The following is a 19098-nucleotide window of genomic DNA, read 5'->3' on the forward strand; positions in this document are numbered from 1 at the left end:
AGCTTGCAAAAGCGTGTTACGGTACCTCAAAGGGACACTTAATCATGGCTTATTATTTAAACTAGATGCCCTACATGTTGAATTTTATGCAGATGTAGATTGGGCCAGTGGTCCTGAAGATAGGCGATCCACTAGTGGGTACTGTGTTTATTTAGAACCTAATCTAATTCAGTGGAGCTCTCTAAAAAGAAAAAGGTTGTAGCTTTATCATCCACGGAAGCAGAATATAGAGCATTAGCTCATACAACCACTAAAGTGGTCTGATTGCAGAGTCTTTTTGCAAAATTAGGCTCACCCTTGATAAATTCCCTGTCATTTGGTGTGACAATGTAAACACTGGTGCATTGGATTCCAATCTAGTGTTTCATGCTTGAACTAAACACATCGACATAGATGTCCACTACATAAGGGAACAAGTACTTGCCAAGAAAATTACAGTGCAATATGTTCCATCTAATCTTCAGATTGCGGATATTTTGACTAAGGCATTATTAGCAGCTTAGTTTAATACTCTGAAAAGTTAGTTGAATGTGGTGGAACTTAATGAAATAAATAACAGCAGTGCTTCTACAAACAAATGACAGTACTGTTTCAGCACAACAATGTTTTTGCTTCTTTGTTTAAAGTCATTAATAGTGTTGGCTTCATTTTACTAATTAACAGATGAAGTTTACAAAAAAGACAAATAACAATAGCAATTTTGTTTGTTAATGAAGCAATTGTGTTGAAATAGCTGTAACAGTTTGGTTTGTTGATGAAATAATTGTGTTGAAATAATAGTGGCAGTTTTCTCTATTGAAACAGTAGTGGCAGTTTTCTTTGTTGAGTTTGTTTGTTTTTCAATTGCTAATCAATGGCTGGGAGCTAAAATGTTGAAGTCATTTTGTTGAAGCAGAAGTGGCACAATTAGTTTGTTTGTTGGAAGTTATTGTGTTGAAGCAATGGTGGCAATTTTCCTTTGTTGAATTTGTTTGATTTTCAGCTGCTAGTTAAAGGTTGAAAGCTAGAATGTTGAAGACATTTCTCAAGAGTGTTAAAGCCACCTCTCATCTTATTTGTGATACTGTAAAATTTTGCTGTTATTTTTGTCTTTTTTGATAATTGTAACAAGTTAAGACTGGAACATCAGTCTAGCTTGAAGGGGGATGTTAGCCATAAAAATTATAAGGCTACTTCCCAACGGTGTCGTTTTTCAATAAAGTAGTTCAATAAGAACTGAATCTTCTCTTTCTTATTAGACACAAAATTCCTTTATCAAACTATTATAGCAAAAGAAAATATAGCTATAGTTATAGAGCTTCTCAACTACTTTCTGTTAAGGTGTCATTTCTTCATTCTTTTCATTTTGTGTGTGTGTGTGTGTGTTTTTTTTTTGTTCTTCAAGTGCAAGGTTGCATTTGAAATTCTTCTACGTATTTCATTTATTCTATGTCTATAAGGAATGAATACACCATCAATCAATAATATCAAATTATTTATGTTGAAAAATTATTCATTAGATGAGGAAAGAGAATGACATTATGGATCATGAGTTTGAGTGGTGATTGTAATTATGAAAGTTTATAATAGAGTTACTTTTTCTCACCCAAATAATGGTTTAATGACACTTTCCCATCCATAGACTTTTAAAATATCACTTTACTACCCAAATTTATATTCTGGTGGCAAACATAGAGCAAACTCGACCCAGACTATTGGGGCTTTTGAAGAGGAGAGGCCGATGAGTCTTTTGGTGGTGGAAGGTTGCATTTTGATGGTTGGGATTGATCGAATTTGACTTGGGAGGGGTGACTGCTCAAACTCTAATCACTTGATTGCTGACGATTGGTGGGGTCGACGGGTGTAGGATTTGAAGGGTTTTTGTGAGTGATGATCGGGGAAGAGAATGTTGATGGTGTGGGGGTCACAACGATGCCGATATTAGAAACATAATATAAATTTGGGTAGTAAAGTGATATTTTAAAAGTTTGTGGATGAAAAATGTCATTAAATCATTATTTGGGTGGGAAAAAGTAGTTTACTCTTCATAATATCATAATCAAACTTGTCTTCATATACTCATAATCCTGATCTATAAATTTTATCTTTACATTGAAAGTCAAAATTTAAGTTGATAGTTGATATTTTAGTCAAAACAATTCTTCTTTTTTCCTTTCTTTTCATTAATTGCTGTGTTAATTTTTTTTTTCTCTCTCACTCGGTCTATATTCAACTAATTAAAGATGGAATGTAATTAGTTCTTCACTATGTCACCAAAAACTCCAAAAGTGTCAGGATTACGATGAATTCTTTTAAGGATTTTTGAGACGAATATTGTATTGATGTAGTTCTCATCATGGATTTACTATGTTCAAATTAAGTATTTGTACATTAATCACCATTGAGTGGTTTGATGGTAAGAGAGCAAAAGAAGATTCTATGAGTTTCTAAGTTTGAGTCCCCCTCAGAAACTAATAAGGGTGGCCACATGGGGCTCTTACTCAACCAATATTTCTAGGGCCTGGGGATTAGTTGAGGTGTATGACACTAATAAGGGTGACTATTGGGGCTCTTACTCGATTAATAGTTTCAGAACCCCAGGAGATTAGTTAAAGTATGCACTAACTGACCCAAACACCCAATGATGGAAAGAAAGCAGTATTTGTACATATCAAATAAAATTTTCCAAATCCAAAATTGACTTTGAAAAATAAAAGTTGACTCTATGCAATAATATGGCACATACATAAGTAATACATTCTCTCTCTCCCTCTCTCTTTGCATATTTTAATGTATGAGAGTGTCCATATAATAACTGGCATGCCATATTAAATTTGATAAAGAAATATATTTTTAAGAAAATAAAAAAGGAATAAAAATGTATGATCTATGTCTTTAGAGAAAACTATTTGCTGGTGACGATTCTCCAAATAGTATTGAAGCCCTTAATTGACTGAAATTAAAATTGCCTTTAACTATCGGCTAGAACAAAGAACATTAATAGAAGATCATGAATAGAAACTATTTAACTATTTAAAAAAAAAAAAAAAATCTTCAAAATGTCAAAATTGTCCAAAAGAAAATCAGGTGAGTAGAGTAAATGTATATCGACAATACTATACTTACAACTCAATCTCACAAACTTTATCTCACAACTCCGATGTGACAGTTTATAATTGGTCAATTCGTAAATGGGTCATGCCTGTTCACTATAAGTCCCACCTACCTAATTGCGAGCTAACCAATTACGTTATAAACCAATCTTTATCCAATGTATATATGGACGTAAAAGAAAACCTTATTAAAGTAAATACATTTAACATATGATAACTAATGCAAACCCCATCTTTATATTAAAAGAAAAGTGCAGTCCTTGTTAATTTAGAACAATGATTCTCTTTGAAGCTAACAATCGTACACAGCTTAAAAGAAATAAAAAGTAATAAATTTCTTTCCCACTACTCCATGTACTCGTCATTTGGTCATAATCAATTATCTTCTTGTTCTTGTGTGAAATCTGTGCTTGAAAAGAATCAAGAGAGTACTCTCCATTAATTGTCAATCTTTGAATCCCAAAAATTTCGCAGCAGTCTTTCATTTCAAACAATATATTATAAGTGGTACAAACTATAATTACAGAAAGAAAATATAGAGAGCGCAGTTGCCGTCCAATTAGCTGATGAAGTACTTCTAGAAAACATGTTGCCGTCCAATTAGCTGATGAGGGCAGTTGCCGTCAAACAATATATTTTCAGGTTTTTCATCTTTGTATTTTGTTAACATGTTGTGCAGGTTTTGTATGCTTGTAATTTCTGTATATGAAGTGGACACTCACTTAGATCGAGCTGGAATGAAAGGATTCAGAACTTAATTGTGTACTAGAATTAGAAATATATTATCTAGAACAACAACAGCTGACTCAATTGTTTGTGTTGATTCATTGGAATCGTATCATCATTTTAATTTTCACATTACAAACGTGAAAGTGTAAAATGTCACGTGGCAAGTATTTTCTCGAGTAGTTCATTGAATTTGGATCCTTTCTCAAGTTTCTTCATCTAAATAAGCATGATTAGGATATGTTTAATTTTTAATTCCCTTTATTATTAGTATTGTAGTAATTACAACTTTGATATATGTATTCGGGGTGTATATACTTAATGCAGATTGATTCGTATGTTAAAATTTCATAAAAAATCTACCTACATTACACAATATATATAGTAAAATCTCTCTACAGTTATAAAGATGGGATCAAACTAATTTATTACTATAAGGAGTATAACTTAATAAAGGTGTAGTTACAGAAATTACTATTTTGATTTCTTAGTTTATAACTTCGCATTTTAGTAGTATATATTAGGATTTCAATTCATTGTCTTAGTAGTCATTGTTATAATTAGACAAAAAGAGAAATGAAATAATCCTGAGGATAATAGTACATAAATACAAGAAGTTTTGTGTCAATAAGCTCTAAACATGATTGAGAAGCTACAAAATATTTTGGTTTCAACAAAAAGGTGTCTATGTTAACAAATTATTATATACCCGCAAGTTAAAAGATAACAACTCTAAAGTATAAATTATTGTCCCAAACAATTTTAGATAAATATTTTATTTCATCTTAAACATTTAATGTAACATAACATATATTTTTTTTGTAATATACAGATAATTATTACTATGTGGAGGCAACTTTCCTAAGATGAGAATTAGAAAAATTATAATTTATTATACTACAAAGTTTATTCTTATTTATAACTATCTCAAGTTGAGACAAAATTCTTTTATGATTATATAAAGATTATTCTTATATAGAGTATCGTTATATAAAAGTTTTATTGCAATATATATAAATATATAATCAACTAATTAAAAATACTATTTTTATCAAACAAAAGTTGGGGTTTTTCTATATATTTTTCCAAATAAGTAATTCGTCCATTAGCTAGTGTATATTTTTCCAAATAAGTAATTCGTCCATTAGCCAGTATAGTTATCAGGGACGTAGCTAGAATTCTAAGTCAGTGGGTTTAAAATATCAAAGTTGATAAATTGACAATAAAATATATACTGAAGTAATAAACATAAAAATATAATTTTAAAAGTTATACATACCAAATTATCAATTCTACAATTATCTTCGACGATTTTATATATTCTGAACACGTTGTATAATCCCCAAATCTCTATAACTTAGGGTTTCATCAATTATTTAAACCATTCAAAATTAACTCAATAACGAACCAAAATTTATCAAACTCAACTTAAAACAACAACTAATTAACCCATACCTCAACATGAACAAAATTAAATCAAAATCTACATCAAAATATAGTAATTTAATCTTCCAATTTCAAACTCATTTACTAAACCTAACAAAAACTCATAGTTCATGATCTTTCATGAATTAAGAAAGCTAAAAGAAAAGAATTTTAAGTAAAAAAATAAAAATAAAATGAGTATCATTTTACCTTGTAATCTAAAAAAGTAGTCTTTATTGAATATCCAACTAAAAGGAAAAATATAATTTGAGAGAAAATGAGAGAAAATGAAGAGAAGAGAAAAGTTAAAAAAACGTTAATTAATCATTCATTTTGTAAGGTCAACATGAAGATAAGTGGGGTTAAAATTGTAAAATATATAAAACATTAATACTTTTTAAAAGTTGAGTGGTTCAATTGAACCCACAAATCTCTATGTGGTTACGTGTTTGATAGTAATATATAGTAATATATAGTTGACTCGATCGTTCTTTTTATTGATCATATTTGATTCATGGGAATAATAGTAAAAATAAGAATATCAAAATATACTTTATAATATATGACATGCTCAAATATTAACATGTGAAAAACAATTATATATATACTAGCACGTACTTATAATACATGTCCTTTAACGCGGCAACAAATACATGAAGTTGATTCATGAAAACATTTATTCTTCTTTTTCTTCTATTACTTCGTTTAGCTCCCAATACAACTGGAATCAATCAATCACGTGCAAATTAGGATTTAGAGTATGGGAAGAACCGAACCACCTTTCTAGTTTCTAGGGTTTCTTTCTTTTTATAGAAATTAAATTTATATGCTTCATTAAATTTTTTCACGTGGACATTTACTTGGTTAGTGTGACCTTGTCTTGCTTGAACGAAAGTTTCTATTTATTACAAGATGCTTTTAGTTCTGGTGATAATCAACTTTTCATCTTTTTGTGCTAACGCGTAATAAGAGCAGAGTGCCATATCCACTCCTCCACTTGACGAATATGGTCAAATTTAATCTAAGATATAGCCACCCTCAGAAACCCAATTGTAGGCACCAGTTTACTTTTGGAACTACAACAAATTAACCACACGAATATATAATTAACTATTTATACAGCGGTGCCAATCCAAGTCATGGCCTTCTTTCGGAGACTCAAGGGAATTGGGGCGTAATTAAGATGCTAAATAATTAATTAACTCCCTCTAACTTATACTACTTTCCAATTTCCATGTCTCTATCCCGATATCTTTTCTGGCGATACATGACCAATCCTTCACCATAACTTGACAAAATTAATCTATCCTTATAAAATCAGGGGTTTTTCTCGACCCCTAAATTTTAATTAAATAAAATTTTGTTTTTGAAATTTCAGAAATAATATAAAACTCCTTATCAGTAGTGCACTGTTATGATTTATAATATGATAGATTAGTAAATATTTATCTAATTATCCCTCTGTCATTTATTTTTAACTGAAAAAAATTTAATGTCGGGATAATTTTTTTCTATTATTATAACTACAAGAATATTTTGTTAGTTAAGAGGGATTATTGTTATAAACTTTATTATTTATTTTATAACATTAGAAAGTAATAATATAATATAATTATTGTGCATATAAATGATGAGATAGATATCTAATCATTTGAAAGAAAGTTGAATTAAATTTTTTAATAATAAAATTATTATGCATATAAATGATGAGAGATATAGTTATAAAATTTAGACTTATTCAATGATTAGGATGTATCACTTGGCACCTCTAGGAATTAAGAAGCAGTTGCATGGGCCATGGCGAGTCAAACTGATGCCATTCTCCTTCGACTGCCTTACCTAATAGCTTTAATGTTCAAGGCTTCAAGCCGATAATCTTTTCGCTATCACACACTTTCTGTGTTTGAGATACGTGAAGTCACATTCTCATCTTCCCAGAATGGAAAACTGCCAAATTTAATTAATTTGGTTAATGAAGTATGAGCTGAAATTCATTAAGTTCACAGCTGCAATGACCTAGACCTACACAACCTAATTTTCCACTGAATAATTTCTATTTTCTGGGCCTACTAATCATTAAGAGGGTCTCAAAAACAACAGTTGAGAGCATGTGATAGCTTATTTTATAACAGTCCATTCATTAAATACACATTTTGTATCTGTTTCCTTCTGGTATAGGAGCACAATTGAAAATGTCCAGCTAAATAGATGTGAAAATTGTGACCTTTTGATAAGATGGTTCGAATTCGTATATAAACATTATTTAGTGTGTAGTGAAAATAAAAGCCACATTTTCTTCCTACTACGTGTTTGGGCCGTATTGTCCAAAATGTTAGGGCCCAACATCTATCAAGTGAAACCCTGGCCGCAAAATTTTACCCAACTATTTATTTACACAAGGATCTAACTATCTTCCATTCCTATGAATTTAAAACATGTTATTCAATGAAAATTCGAGATACTCTTGTAACTTAAAATTTTCTTTTCTTTAATTATTAGCGTGTATATTTGGCGTGTGAATATGTAGTATGCTAGCTGACATACGATCAAATATTAGATGTAATATACGCGGTAGGTGATGTTTTTTTTCCTACTCCCAACTATACAATATTATCATACAAAAATTTAATATATAATCATCATTAGATTTTAAGAAAGCTTATTACATTGTTCACACGAAGAATAACATTAATATATGCAGATATGTTTTATTACTCTCGAAAGAATTAATATTTAAAATAAATATCCTAAAATAAGGTTTAAATTCTCACATAATTTAAACTTTTTTAAAGCTTTCAGGAACATGTGTTTATTTTTATTCATGTTTGTAGTTAATATATGTTCTTTTAGTCATATTATAATTTTTTATTACATATAAATTGTATGTATTTTTTATGAAAAAAATCTCGTATTAGAAAATTGATATTTAAGTGAAATACTGAGATCTACTCTGAACTCTCTAAAAACCTTAAAATATTTTCCCATAAAAAGCGGGAATGGAAATTCCTTCATTAGTTGATTAGATCTTAACGCTGACATGATAATTAGGTTAAATAGTTGTATCATTAAGGATCTTTACTGTTCATTTTCTTTTGGAACAAAACTTATTTACTTCCTAAATTCTTGGACCCCAAAAGGTTTTGGAAATACACACTTACCTCCTCTATAGTTACATTGAGCTGTTAAAATTAGGGGTGAGCGGTTCCGGGTATCCTGCATTTTTCGGGGGAACCGAAACCGAAACCGCACAGTGCAGGTTCCCAAAAAAAGGAACCGGAACCAGAACCGTACAGTACAGGTTCTTCAATTCAAGGAACCGGAACCTAAAATGCAGGTTCTGGTTCCTTTCCCAGGTACCCTATAAAAAATCAATTACCCCCCTATTAGTTTAAAAAATGACAAAAATACCTTAAAAATTTATAAATACACCCCTAACAAATTTTGATTACTCATTCATTTGTGTCCAATGTAACTCATAACATGTAAATTTAATATTATAAATTAATAATGTTTATAATGTAATATAGTAATGCTGTAATTAATTAAGTAATTATTAAATTATAATGTAATGTTATAATTAATTAAGTGATCATTCTATAATGTAATGTTATAAATACTTATAATTATTTAGGAGTTATTGAACAATAGTGTAATGTTATAATTAATTAAATTTCTAATAATTTAATTAATTACTTATGTTTAATGTTTATAATATAATGTCATAATTAATTAAGTAATCATTTAATTATGTAATGTTATAATTAATTAAGTGATCATACTATAATGTAAATTGTAATGTTATAATTAATTAAGTAATATACTATTTAATTATAATGTAATATTATAATTAATTAAATTATTNATTCAGTTGAATTATTTGAACAAGGTTTGGAACAACTACCTCTTTCTTTTTCTCTCTGTCTCTCAGTCTTTGTTTTGATTTGTGATATGAATTTGTTTTCACCAAAGTACAGATAAACACATATCCTAGCAAGCAGAAAAAAAATTCAATAATTTTCTTTTGCAGCAAAATTCTACCCTGTTAACTTTAGGTAAAATATAGTCTCCTTTTTTTGTCTCCTAAATGTTTTCTTGCTTTATGATAGCTAGGATCTTTAGGATTTTGATTATTTTGTTTTCGCATTTTATGATTTCATTGTGTACTGTTGAATGGTTCAACCAGTGGTTGATAAACTTAATTCTAAAGATCATTCTAATGATCTAACACTTAAAAGGAAATTTGGATTTATAAATTTATTGCATTTTACACGGAAGGTATTGGAAACTTTATTGTTCATTTGTCTTGTGTACTTCAAACTGGCTTTTGGTTAATAACTTTTGAGTGCATTAGGATCACAGAATTTTATAACAGGCAGTATTATGGAGGCATACCATATGCTCAGCCTGATTCTTATCTTGAAATTTGGGATGAGTATGTGATACAATAAAGCCATTTGCTTTATCCCACCTACGCATTATTATTTAAAGCTCTTAAAACAGGCAGTATTATATAGACATAATAGCAGGAAGAAGATAAACATGTGATTGGAAGTGATTAAGAAGATCAGATATGCAAGATTTACAATATGTTGGTTGCATTTTTTTACATATTAATTTGTTTTATTATTGTCTAGCCCGGATTTTGGAAATAATGTATATCACTAACCCAGGCTTTGGACACATTCAACACAGCAATTGTTTCTCCAATCTACTATGCTCTATTCACATCATTTACAATCCTTGCTAGTGCGATAATGTTCAAGGTATCTATGATTCCTGAGCTGGAACTATGTGCTTTATCTATTTAAAGTTATAGCGCAACCATTCTTTTATCATTTGTAGGATTGGTCTGGCGAGAGTGCTAGCAGCATTGCTTCTGCACTCTGTGGATTCATTACTGTGCTTTCGGGTACTGTGGTTTTGCATAGTCAAAGAGAACCTGATCCACTTCCTGTTACAGGTTTGACATTATGAACTGTTTGGAAACACACTACATCCTCTCAACCTAGTGTTATCATATCACTGTTTGTGTTAGCCTATTGTTCACCACTTAGCAATTAGGCATTACAACAGGCTTGGCAATTATGGATTTCCCTAAAATTAAGAAGTCTAAATAAGTACTGTTTATCGAGTAACATCTTAATAACATAATTATAAAATCATGACGTGTTCATGTTACTTTGTCAAAGTATCATCACTTCTTTATAGCAAAATCTGTTTCCACACCTGATAACATCATTTCTGGATCAAAATTCTAACTCGCCTAACTCTAATTTTCTCTTCTATTAGCATCATTCGCTGATTTTCTGCTTACTGTTTCAAATTTTGGACATCTCTTGATGTGTAATTCAGTGTAGGATATCTCTTAACCCTCTAACATAGCCCTATAGGTCTAAAATTCCAAACTCAACCCAAGCATGATATCATGTTGCTCAATCGTGCATGTCATGTTGTTAAAGTATTCATGCTGCACTTTACAATGTCCTTCCATGTCATGGTCTGAGAAAATAATTTGTATCGTAGCATAGTACCAACAGAAATGATCCATTTGATACCTCTACACTTGAGGTAATAAGTAGTTATCATGTGGTTCTACCTTAATCAGTCATAATTTAGAAACCAAAGCCATCCTTACGTATTCAGAGATGTTCATACAGTCTTCATTTCTATGTTTTGGTAGAGCCTTCTAACTTATTATGTAAAGGAGACATGGATAAATTCTATTTCTTTTGGAACGACGATTTTTTCAAAGTAAGTATTTGAATAATCTGTGGCCCTGTCAAATAAATGCAGATATATATTCATCTTTATCCCCTCAAGTATCATGGCTTATCAAAGCGAATGGCAAAACATGGAAGCAGGAAGTTGATGATGACCTATTTCCGGATTTTGACACAATTCTTAAACATGATCATTTCAAATAAGATGAACGATTTCTTGACACACCCATAAGTTTTTTTTTTCTTTTTCTTTTTAACCTACTAAAAAGTGTACCCACAAGTGGAGAAAGCCAGCAGATGTTATTGTATTTTCTCAAGGTTGAATTATCGAAGGCATTGCTAGTTTCAGGAGACTATTTGATTCCTCGGACAGCTTGAAGTTCAGTGGATCAAAGGCCAATGTTGGTAATAATTTCTTTATATTATAGTTTATGAAAAACAGTTTTTTTGCCACACCTTTTTGTATTATAGTTTTTGTAACATTTTGACTATAGCATTGCACTACAGAAGTAGATTATATGAATGCCCCATTTTTTATTTCTTCTGAGTCAATTTCTGCTGCAGGTCCATCTGTTTTGTGTGTACAAATGATTGACATCGGTCACCAATGAAGAAAATGTAAGAATAGTTGTGTTTTTTGCTCCTCTGTTTTATAATCTCGGCTTCTTGCTACTGCTGGTGTAATTCTTCTAGTTTGGGCATCTTTATGACATGCTTTATTTTTTAAGAGAATTCAATTTTGCATAAACTATCCCATGATTTTCATACCATCTCCATTGTTCATCCCTGAATCAATTGCTTATGCGCACGTAATGTACTCTGTCTAACCAGTTTGTTTATGCTGTAAATAATTGGTAGAATACTTGACAAAGGTCATAGATAAAACTGCAAAGAATTCACGGGGCTGGTATGTCGAACAATCTTGCATGGTGCATAAAAGTCACCGTGGTAATTGACAGTCGAAATCCAATTATCATTCAGGAAGTAATCAACAGTGCGCAGGACCAGAATTTAACGTGTTACAGAACAAAATCACCCTTGTTTCCCTTAGCTAAGCTTGGCTCAAGAGCCTACCTTCACATCACCAACCCTTAATCAATCAACATTAGAGAAGAAGGTAGAAATTGGAAGAGGACAAAAGAAACTAACAACTTTGGCTTATATTGGCAGTTCAGTTAGTATTTGAGAAACCACTTACAGGGTATTTCAATTACTTTCTCAAGGCTTAGAACAGAAAGTTAAAAAGGTGAACAAGACGGTGGATACCATAAAGGAAATGTGACTGTATGATATTCTTTGCAGCAATTTAGCAAGTTTTACGATGAATGACACCAACCAATCTATAATTATCATTACGAAGAGCAATCTTACATATCACGAATTTGATTAGCAAAATCAAGAGAATTGTCCATTGTTAGAAGGTAAAGGTATAAGGTCAAAAATCCTGATTACCAATTTTGTAAGCTTCCAAACATCGAAGCAAATTGCTTAAACTACTGTTAATAACTTCATTTTGGCCATCAATCACGGATAAAAGACAGAAGAAAACTTTAGGATAGGTTGTTTACTTTATCAGATAAGGGTAAAACAGTGTTTTAACTAAAGATTATCTATCAAAGTCAGTTTTCACAAGCATCATTTAAAATATTAGGTGTATTTGTCATTTTCAAAAACCTCAAGGTGTGTTGCAGTTGTACATAACCCAAACCTTATTAAAAATGAATTATCTCAATATTTATCTCCAAAAAGGCCACACAAAATCCAAAAGTAAAAGATATCTCAATCCTGCACATGATCTTCAGCTGCCTCACTCTACCATTGACACTTGAATTTGGAGTATTACAAATCTAGCTAAACCTTCCCCAAAATTCATAATTTAGACAAGGACAGAGCAGCTACATTTAGATTGCGTTTGGTTTATTATTTTGGATAGGATTTTAGGGATAGTATTGGATAATTGAATATGGAAGTATTACAAGGTAAAATTTTAAAATTTATAAAAAACCCCCCTAAGTTTGCTAATTTAATAAATACCCCAATATGTAAAATGACAAAAATACCCCCACCACCTGCAGTGCCAGATTCTGGCCACCACTGCCAGAATCTGGCCGAAAAATCGCGTTACGACATAGACTAGTCGGATCTGTGTCGTAACGCGTCGTTATGGCCTTTTCCGGCCAGATCCACCACGTATCTGACCGAAAAATACCAGATCTACGGCCTGCCGTGGTCGTCGACGGCCAAAAAAGGCCAAAACGACGGCCATCTACGGCCAAAGATATGACCGTCGTTTTCGGTCAACGATGGCCAAGATTTGGCCGTCATTGACCTCAACGACGGCCATTTCTTTGGCCGTCGTTCATGGCCATATCGGTGAATTTCTGGCCATTTATGGTCGGCAGGTAGGCCATTGTACAGATTCCGGCTACCACCGATGGTGGTTGTCGGAATCTGGCAAGTATGGGTTGTGGGGGTGTTTTTGATAATTTTTAAACTTTTTTTAGGGTATATTTGATAAAATTAATAACTTTATAAGGTCTAAAAGTAATTAAAAAATAAGATAATATTTCTGGAATAATGTGCCAAACATTATTTAGAGAATAAAAATAAAAATAATAAGCCTTGCCTTAAATATCTTAATTTAATGCCACTTTGACTTTCTCTTGCAGCCATAAATCCTATTTTGTACTCATTGAGACCTCAGTGTGCTAGAAAAGGATATTTCACCAAACTTGTCCAGCTACTTTATTTAAGAGGTAAAATTTTGCAACTAAATTATAAAATTAAACCTGTAACAGATTACATTTATAAATGATAAGTACAAAAAGGCAAAGATGGGATAAAAATGTTAATTACATAATTTCTTGAGTGAACTGAGAAAGAACTTGTACAGGCGATTCATACATGATGGTACTACACCATATTGATTATACACTATGGATACTCAAACATCGATATCACATTTGAAATTTGAGAAACAACTCTTTCTATGATATACAGATTCAGAGTAGTAGAAACAAAACCAGTGGTTGTGCTAGAAGTGTGAAATGAGCTTCAGTTTGGGTTGGATGGTCGTAGTAGAGATGAAGATGCCCTCTCTAAATTTCTATCTGAAGGTAAAGGCGAAACTCCGATTTGTAATGATGAAGATGAAGAGGGAGCTGGTGCTGAGGCTGAGGCTGAGGCTGCGAAAGTTGAGACAGCACTGAAATTACTGCTCATATTCATGCTGGGTCCGCTTACAGAACCTTCCGTGAATGCCTTGGGTGCTGGTGGCCGCTCAATCTCCATAATTCCTTCTAGCATTTGAACTACTTTCCCCATCATTGGCCTCTGAGATGGTTGCTCTTGGATGCACCAAAAGCTCACCTGAATTGCTCTCATTACTTGCTCTATGTCCACATCTTCAGCTAACCTTTTGTCAACAATGCCCTTGACATTCCCCTTCTCAAACTCTTCATAAGCCCACAGAGAAAACTTTTTCCGATTAGTTTCTGGTGAGACTTCAAAATTCCTTCTCCCACTCACTATCTCCAACAAAACCATCCCATAACTATAAACATCAGATTTAGAAGTTATTGGAAGATTTGCCAGCCATTCTGGTGCCAAATATCCTCGTGTACCTCTAACACTTGTCAAAGTTCTGTACCTATGGTCCTTTGGATTTATGAGCTTTGCGAGGCCAAAATCTGACACTTTTGCATTGTAGTTTTCATCCAAGAGGATGTTTTCTGGTTTTATGTCACAGTGAACAATGCAGTCTCGACACTCCTCATGAAGATATGTAATTCCCCTAGCAGTACCAAGAGCAATGTTAAACCTATACTCCCAATTCAACAATTTCCCTGATTGCTCTTCGTTCACAAAAAGGAAGTTATCCAGAGACCCATTTTTCATGAACTCATATACCAGAAGCCTATGCCTTCCTTCAGAACAAAAGCCGACCAATCTCACCAAATTTAAATGATGGGTGCTACTAATAGTAGCAACCTCCATCCTAAACTGTTTTTCGCCTTGCTCAATCCCCTCTAGTTGTTTCACGGCAACAATTGTTTTATTAGCAAGAATCCCTCTATAAACAGCCCCAAAACCTCCAGCACCAAGCTTCTCCTTAAACCCCTTTGTTGAGCGTTCCAGCTCCTTATATGAGAATTGCACAGGTGCACCAGAAGCGTACTCAAGAAGCGCGTATTGGGCTGACAAACCACCAAATTTAGGACTATTTCTGCAGCACCAGTACCACAAACCACCCTCCAATGCAACCAAAACCAAAAGGGTAGCCACGACCACTACTACAACAATCCAAGCACGCAACCTCCAACTTTTTCTATCATCCAAAACCTGCATATTACTTGAAGGGTTTGGTACCACCGGTCCACAAACCTTAACGTATGAAGTACTAGGAAGCGCTGGATTCTCAAACCCACTCACAAAATCTGGCGTTTTCAAGTAACACAACCCTGTCCCATCTGATAATGAAGTAGAAGCAACACAAGATCCGGTAACTAAACAATTCAATCTACAAGCCGATATCCCCACAAAGAAAACCTGAGACGTCAACTCAGGTGCAAACGTCAAGAACTTCGTATGCGGCAACTCCAACATAGTAGCACTCCCAGGACAATCCTCAATCTCCACTTTCCTCTTACACCCTTGCTTACTATCATTAGCATCAACCAACTCAAAATTCTGACTCGGACACCCGCAAACTGGATCCGAACCGGTATCATTGTAACTACAAATACCCATATTTCCACAATACCCAAAAACTTGACACTGATCAGTAACAGCAGCCCATCTTTTAGTAGTAGTCCCACTACCTCTAGCAGAACTATAAATCCTCAAATTCCCATCAGTATCCAACCTCAAAAACCTCAATATATCACTCCCTTCTGCATAATCACTACTATAAGCCACAATAACTGCACTAGGTAACGTTGGATCAACTATAGATAAAATCCCTATAGACTGCAATCTTAAAACCGGCGAAGTTAAATTAGACTCAATGGATGAATTTAAACTATTATTCCAATAAATTATACTATTATTCCATTTCAATGTAAGGTTCCCCGATTGAAGAAGAGTAAAAGAATATTTCCCAGATTCCAAGGCTTTCCTATTAGTAAAATTCTGAGAGGGAACAATAGTATCACTGGGGTTATCAAACGAGGACCAAACTGAAACAGAATTGTTACCAAGCAGCACAAGATTGCCGGAGTCATCAATCGAAGCCGAAGAAACGTTCCGGTTCTCGGTGTTGGAGTCCCAGACGGTTGCGCCGGAGCCGTTGACGAGGCGGAGAGTCCCACTGGAGAGCAAATGGAAGGACCCAGATGAGTCAACGGCGCGTTGACTGGCTTTCCACACCGGAACTCCGCCGGCATAACTGATTGCGGCGAAGTACGCCGACGGGCCATCTTGAATGAAAGAGACTGAAAAGGTGCCGTTGGGAGAGGGCCAAGACACGTTCAAGTTTGAGGCGTAGAGGGTCGAGCCCAGCGGAATGGTAGCTGATGAGAAGATGAAGAGAAGGGTTAAAGAGAGAAGTGTTAAAGATAATTGGGAGGTTTCGGGGGGCATTTTGAAAGTGGAAAAGAGTGATTTCAGTTTCAGTTTAGTCTCGGATGTTTGTATGAAGAGAACTGAGAAGTGGGGTTGGGTTTAGAGTTAAAGGGGAAAGAATGAGGAGGATGGAGAAGAAGAAGGAAGGAAGAAGACTCTGACTAATTCAAAGTTTTGATTTTTCTGAGGTTTGATTGGAGTTTGGTGAGGGAAGGAATGGCAAGAGTTTTCAATTTCCCTGCCAGTTTTATGTGGGAAATGAGTAAAAGTATGAAACTGGGTTTAGTTTTGGATGATGACATTTTAGTCCCCCGAGGCCGAGGGCCGAGGTTTAACAAGGATACAATTTTGTCAATTTCAATTTTTAATTCAAAGGTTTTAAATATTGTCATGGACCACCCTTGCCAATTTCCAAAATTACCCATAATATTGAATCATTCTTATTGAGAGAAAGACTATCCAATTAAGGTTTCGGTCAACAATTGTCTAGCTCTTGCATTTTAAAATACTAGATTTACGCTCCTTGAATTTAACTTACTTTAATCGATTAATTGGAATGGTTTTTCTATTTATGATATTTTACGAGTTTTAAAGTTTAGATTTTGCCCTCTAACTGTCTATTTCCCCTTTATATTTGTTATAATTAGGGGGTATACTCAATACTTCGACAATGGACCTAAACCTCATAAGGTAAATGCAATTAACTTACTCTCACTTAAATGCAATTAACTTTATTATTTGCATTTTTCTTACAATAAATACATATAAGTATGATTCTATTAGTGGTGCGTATAACTCACTCTAGCAGCTTTGAAGCAAAAGTTTGGTCAGTTTTGGTTGCAACAATGGTGAAGAGTTTAACAGTGGTGAAAAAGGGCGACATCTATCATTTCCTTGAGAGAATGTGGTAGTTCAATTAACCTTGGGCCAGATATTTAGTAAAAGCGACCAAGTTTATGGTGATTAGGACACGATAGAGTGGTTTATTATGTGGTGGTGGTGAGACTTAATTAGTTATCGGTAGTGGTGCTCATTTAAAAATTTTCGTGATTTTGATGGTAAACTTTTTTTGGGTTGTTGGTAGCATTAAAAGGGAATGATATTTATAAATTAGCTATCTATAGTTCTTTTGATGTTAGTGTTTTTTTTTTTTTTTTTTTTTNATTACTTAATCAATTATAACATTCCATTATAAACATTAGTATATTAATCAAATGATTTGAAATTTAATTAATTATAATATTAAATTATAGATTTATAGTATGATTACTTAATTCATTATAACATTACATTATACTATTATAGTATGATCATATAATTAATATAACATTACATAATTAAATGATTACTTAATTGATTATGACATTATATTATAAACATTAGTAATTTACTAATTTATACAATACTTAATCAAATTATTATAACATTATATTATAAATTTATGTTATGATTATTTAATTAATTATAACATTCTATTATAAACAATATTACAATACTTAATTAAATGATTAACAATTCAAGTGTTGCTTAGAGATTACAGGTTATGAGTTACATTGGACACAAATGAATGAATAATGAAAATTTGTTTGGGGTGTATTTGTAAAGTTATAAGGCGTTTTTGTTATTTTTTAAACTAATAGCAGGATAATTGATTTTTTACAGGGTACCCTGGAAAGGAACCGAAACCTGCATTTTTGGTTCCGGTTCCTTGAATTGAAGAACCTGTACTATGCGGTTCTGGTTCTGGTTCCTTTTTTTGGGAACCTGTACTGTGCGGTTCCGGTTCTGGTTTTCCTGGCAAATGCTTAGAGGAAGGCAGAAGCAAGATTATTGTGCTGAAGTGAGGAAGGCAGAAGCTTCATCAATTTAAGTCGACCCAGAAAAAAGTAGCAAAGGGAGTTTCAGCAGCATCCAGTGGATCAGCGTCAGAAGCGGGAAGCATTTGAATTAGATCCAATTGACAAGTGGAAATGCGGATACAACTGCATCTAAACTAATGTAAGTTGTTGATTCAGCTCAGTAGTTGAGCCCCAGCACCAATTGAACCTGTCCTAGCCAGCATCCCTTTTGTTTCGGGGAGGCGTTCCTATCTATGTTACAAGAAATGGCTATGTTTTGATAGAGTGCATTGCCTTTTGTTCTTAGCATGTCTATCTCACAAAAGATATGCAATAGTCTTTTAGAAAGGTTTTACCCTTTGTATCTCCATAAACACCATTCAAAGACTCGTATACTATGCAAAGGCAAAGAGATTCTATATAAAATATTATATATCTATATATCTATAGATAGTGGAGGGAATTATAATCATTTGCTATGGATCTTGAATATATTTTCGCATGTTTCAACACATTAAAGGGTCTTTATTATGGATTTATTATTGCAGTTTGTTTCATAATATTTTCTTCCATGCATAATGACATTTGCTACCATGAACTCAAATTGTANTGCAATAGTCTTTTAGAAAGGTTTTACCCTTTGTATCTCCATAAACACCATTCAAAGACCCGTATACTATGCAAAGGCAAAGAGATTCTATATAAAATATTATATATCTATATATCTATAGATAG

The 19098-nt window shown here is 33.0% G+C and overlaps 1 protein-coding gene and 1 long non-coding RNA gene across 2 annotated transcripts; one reads left to right on the forward strand and one right to left on the reverse strand.

Annotated features, from left to right (window-relative positions):
- The first annotated feature begins 9962 nt into the window (after positions 1–9962).
- Positions 9963–11120, forward strand: LOC116119094. The gene is made up of 3 exons (XR_004126315.1): positions 9963–10006; positions 10086–10203; positions 11037–11120. It is a non-coding gene; the product is annotated as an uncharacterized LOC116119094 (long non-coding RNA).
- A 2637-nt stretch (positions 11121–13757) lies between these two features.
- LOC116119091 (G-type lectin S-receptor-like serine/threonine-protein kinase At1g34300) lies at positions 13758–16745 on the reverse strand. The gene has a single exon (XM_031405045.1). The coding sequence runs from the start codon at positions 16541–16543 to the stop codon at positions 14018–14020; it is 2526 nt and encodes an 841-aa protein (XP_031260905.1). The 5' UTR covers positions 16544–16745; the 3' UTR covers positions 13758–14017.
- Positions 16746–19098: the final 2353 nt, after the last annotated feature.

The sequence above is a fragment of the Pistacia vera genome, unplaced genomic scaffold (assembly GCF_008641045.1).
Source record: "Pistacia vera cultivar Batoury unplaced genomic scaffold, PisVer_v2 Contig872, whole genome shotgun sequence".
NCBI lineage: Eukaryota > Viridiplantae > Streptophyta > Magnoliopsida > Sapindales > Anacardiaceae > Pistacia > Pistacia vera.

Bases quoted from the DNA above. Each gene is read 5' to 3' on its own strand.
- LOC116119091 (XM_031405045.1), bottom strand. From the start codon at position 16,543: ATGCCCCCCGAAACCTCCCAATTATCTTTAACACTTCTCTCTTTAACC.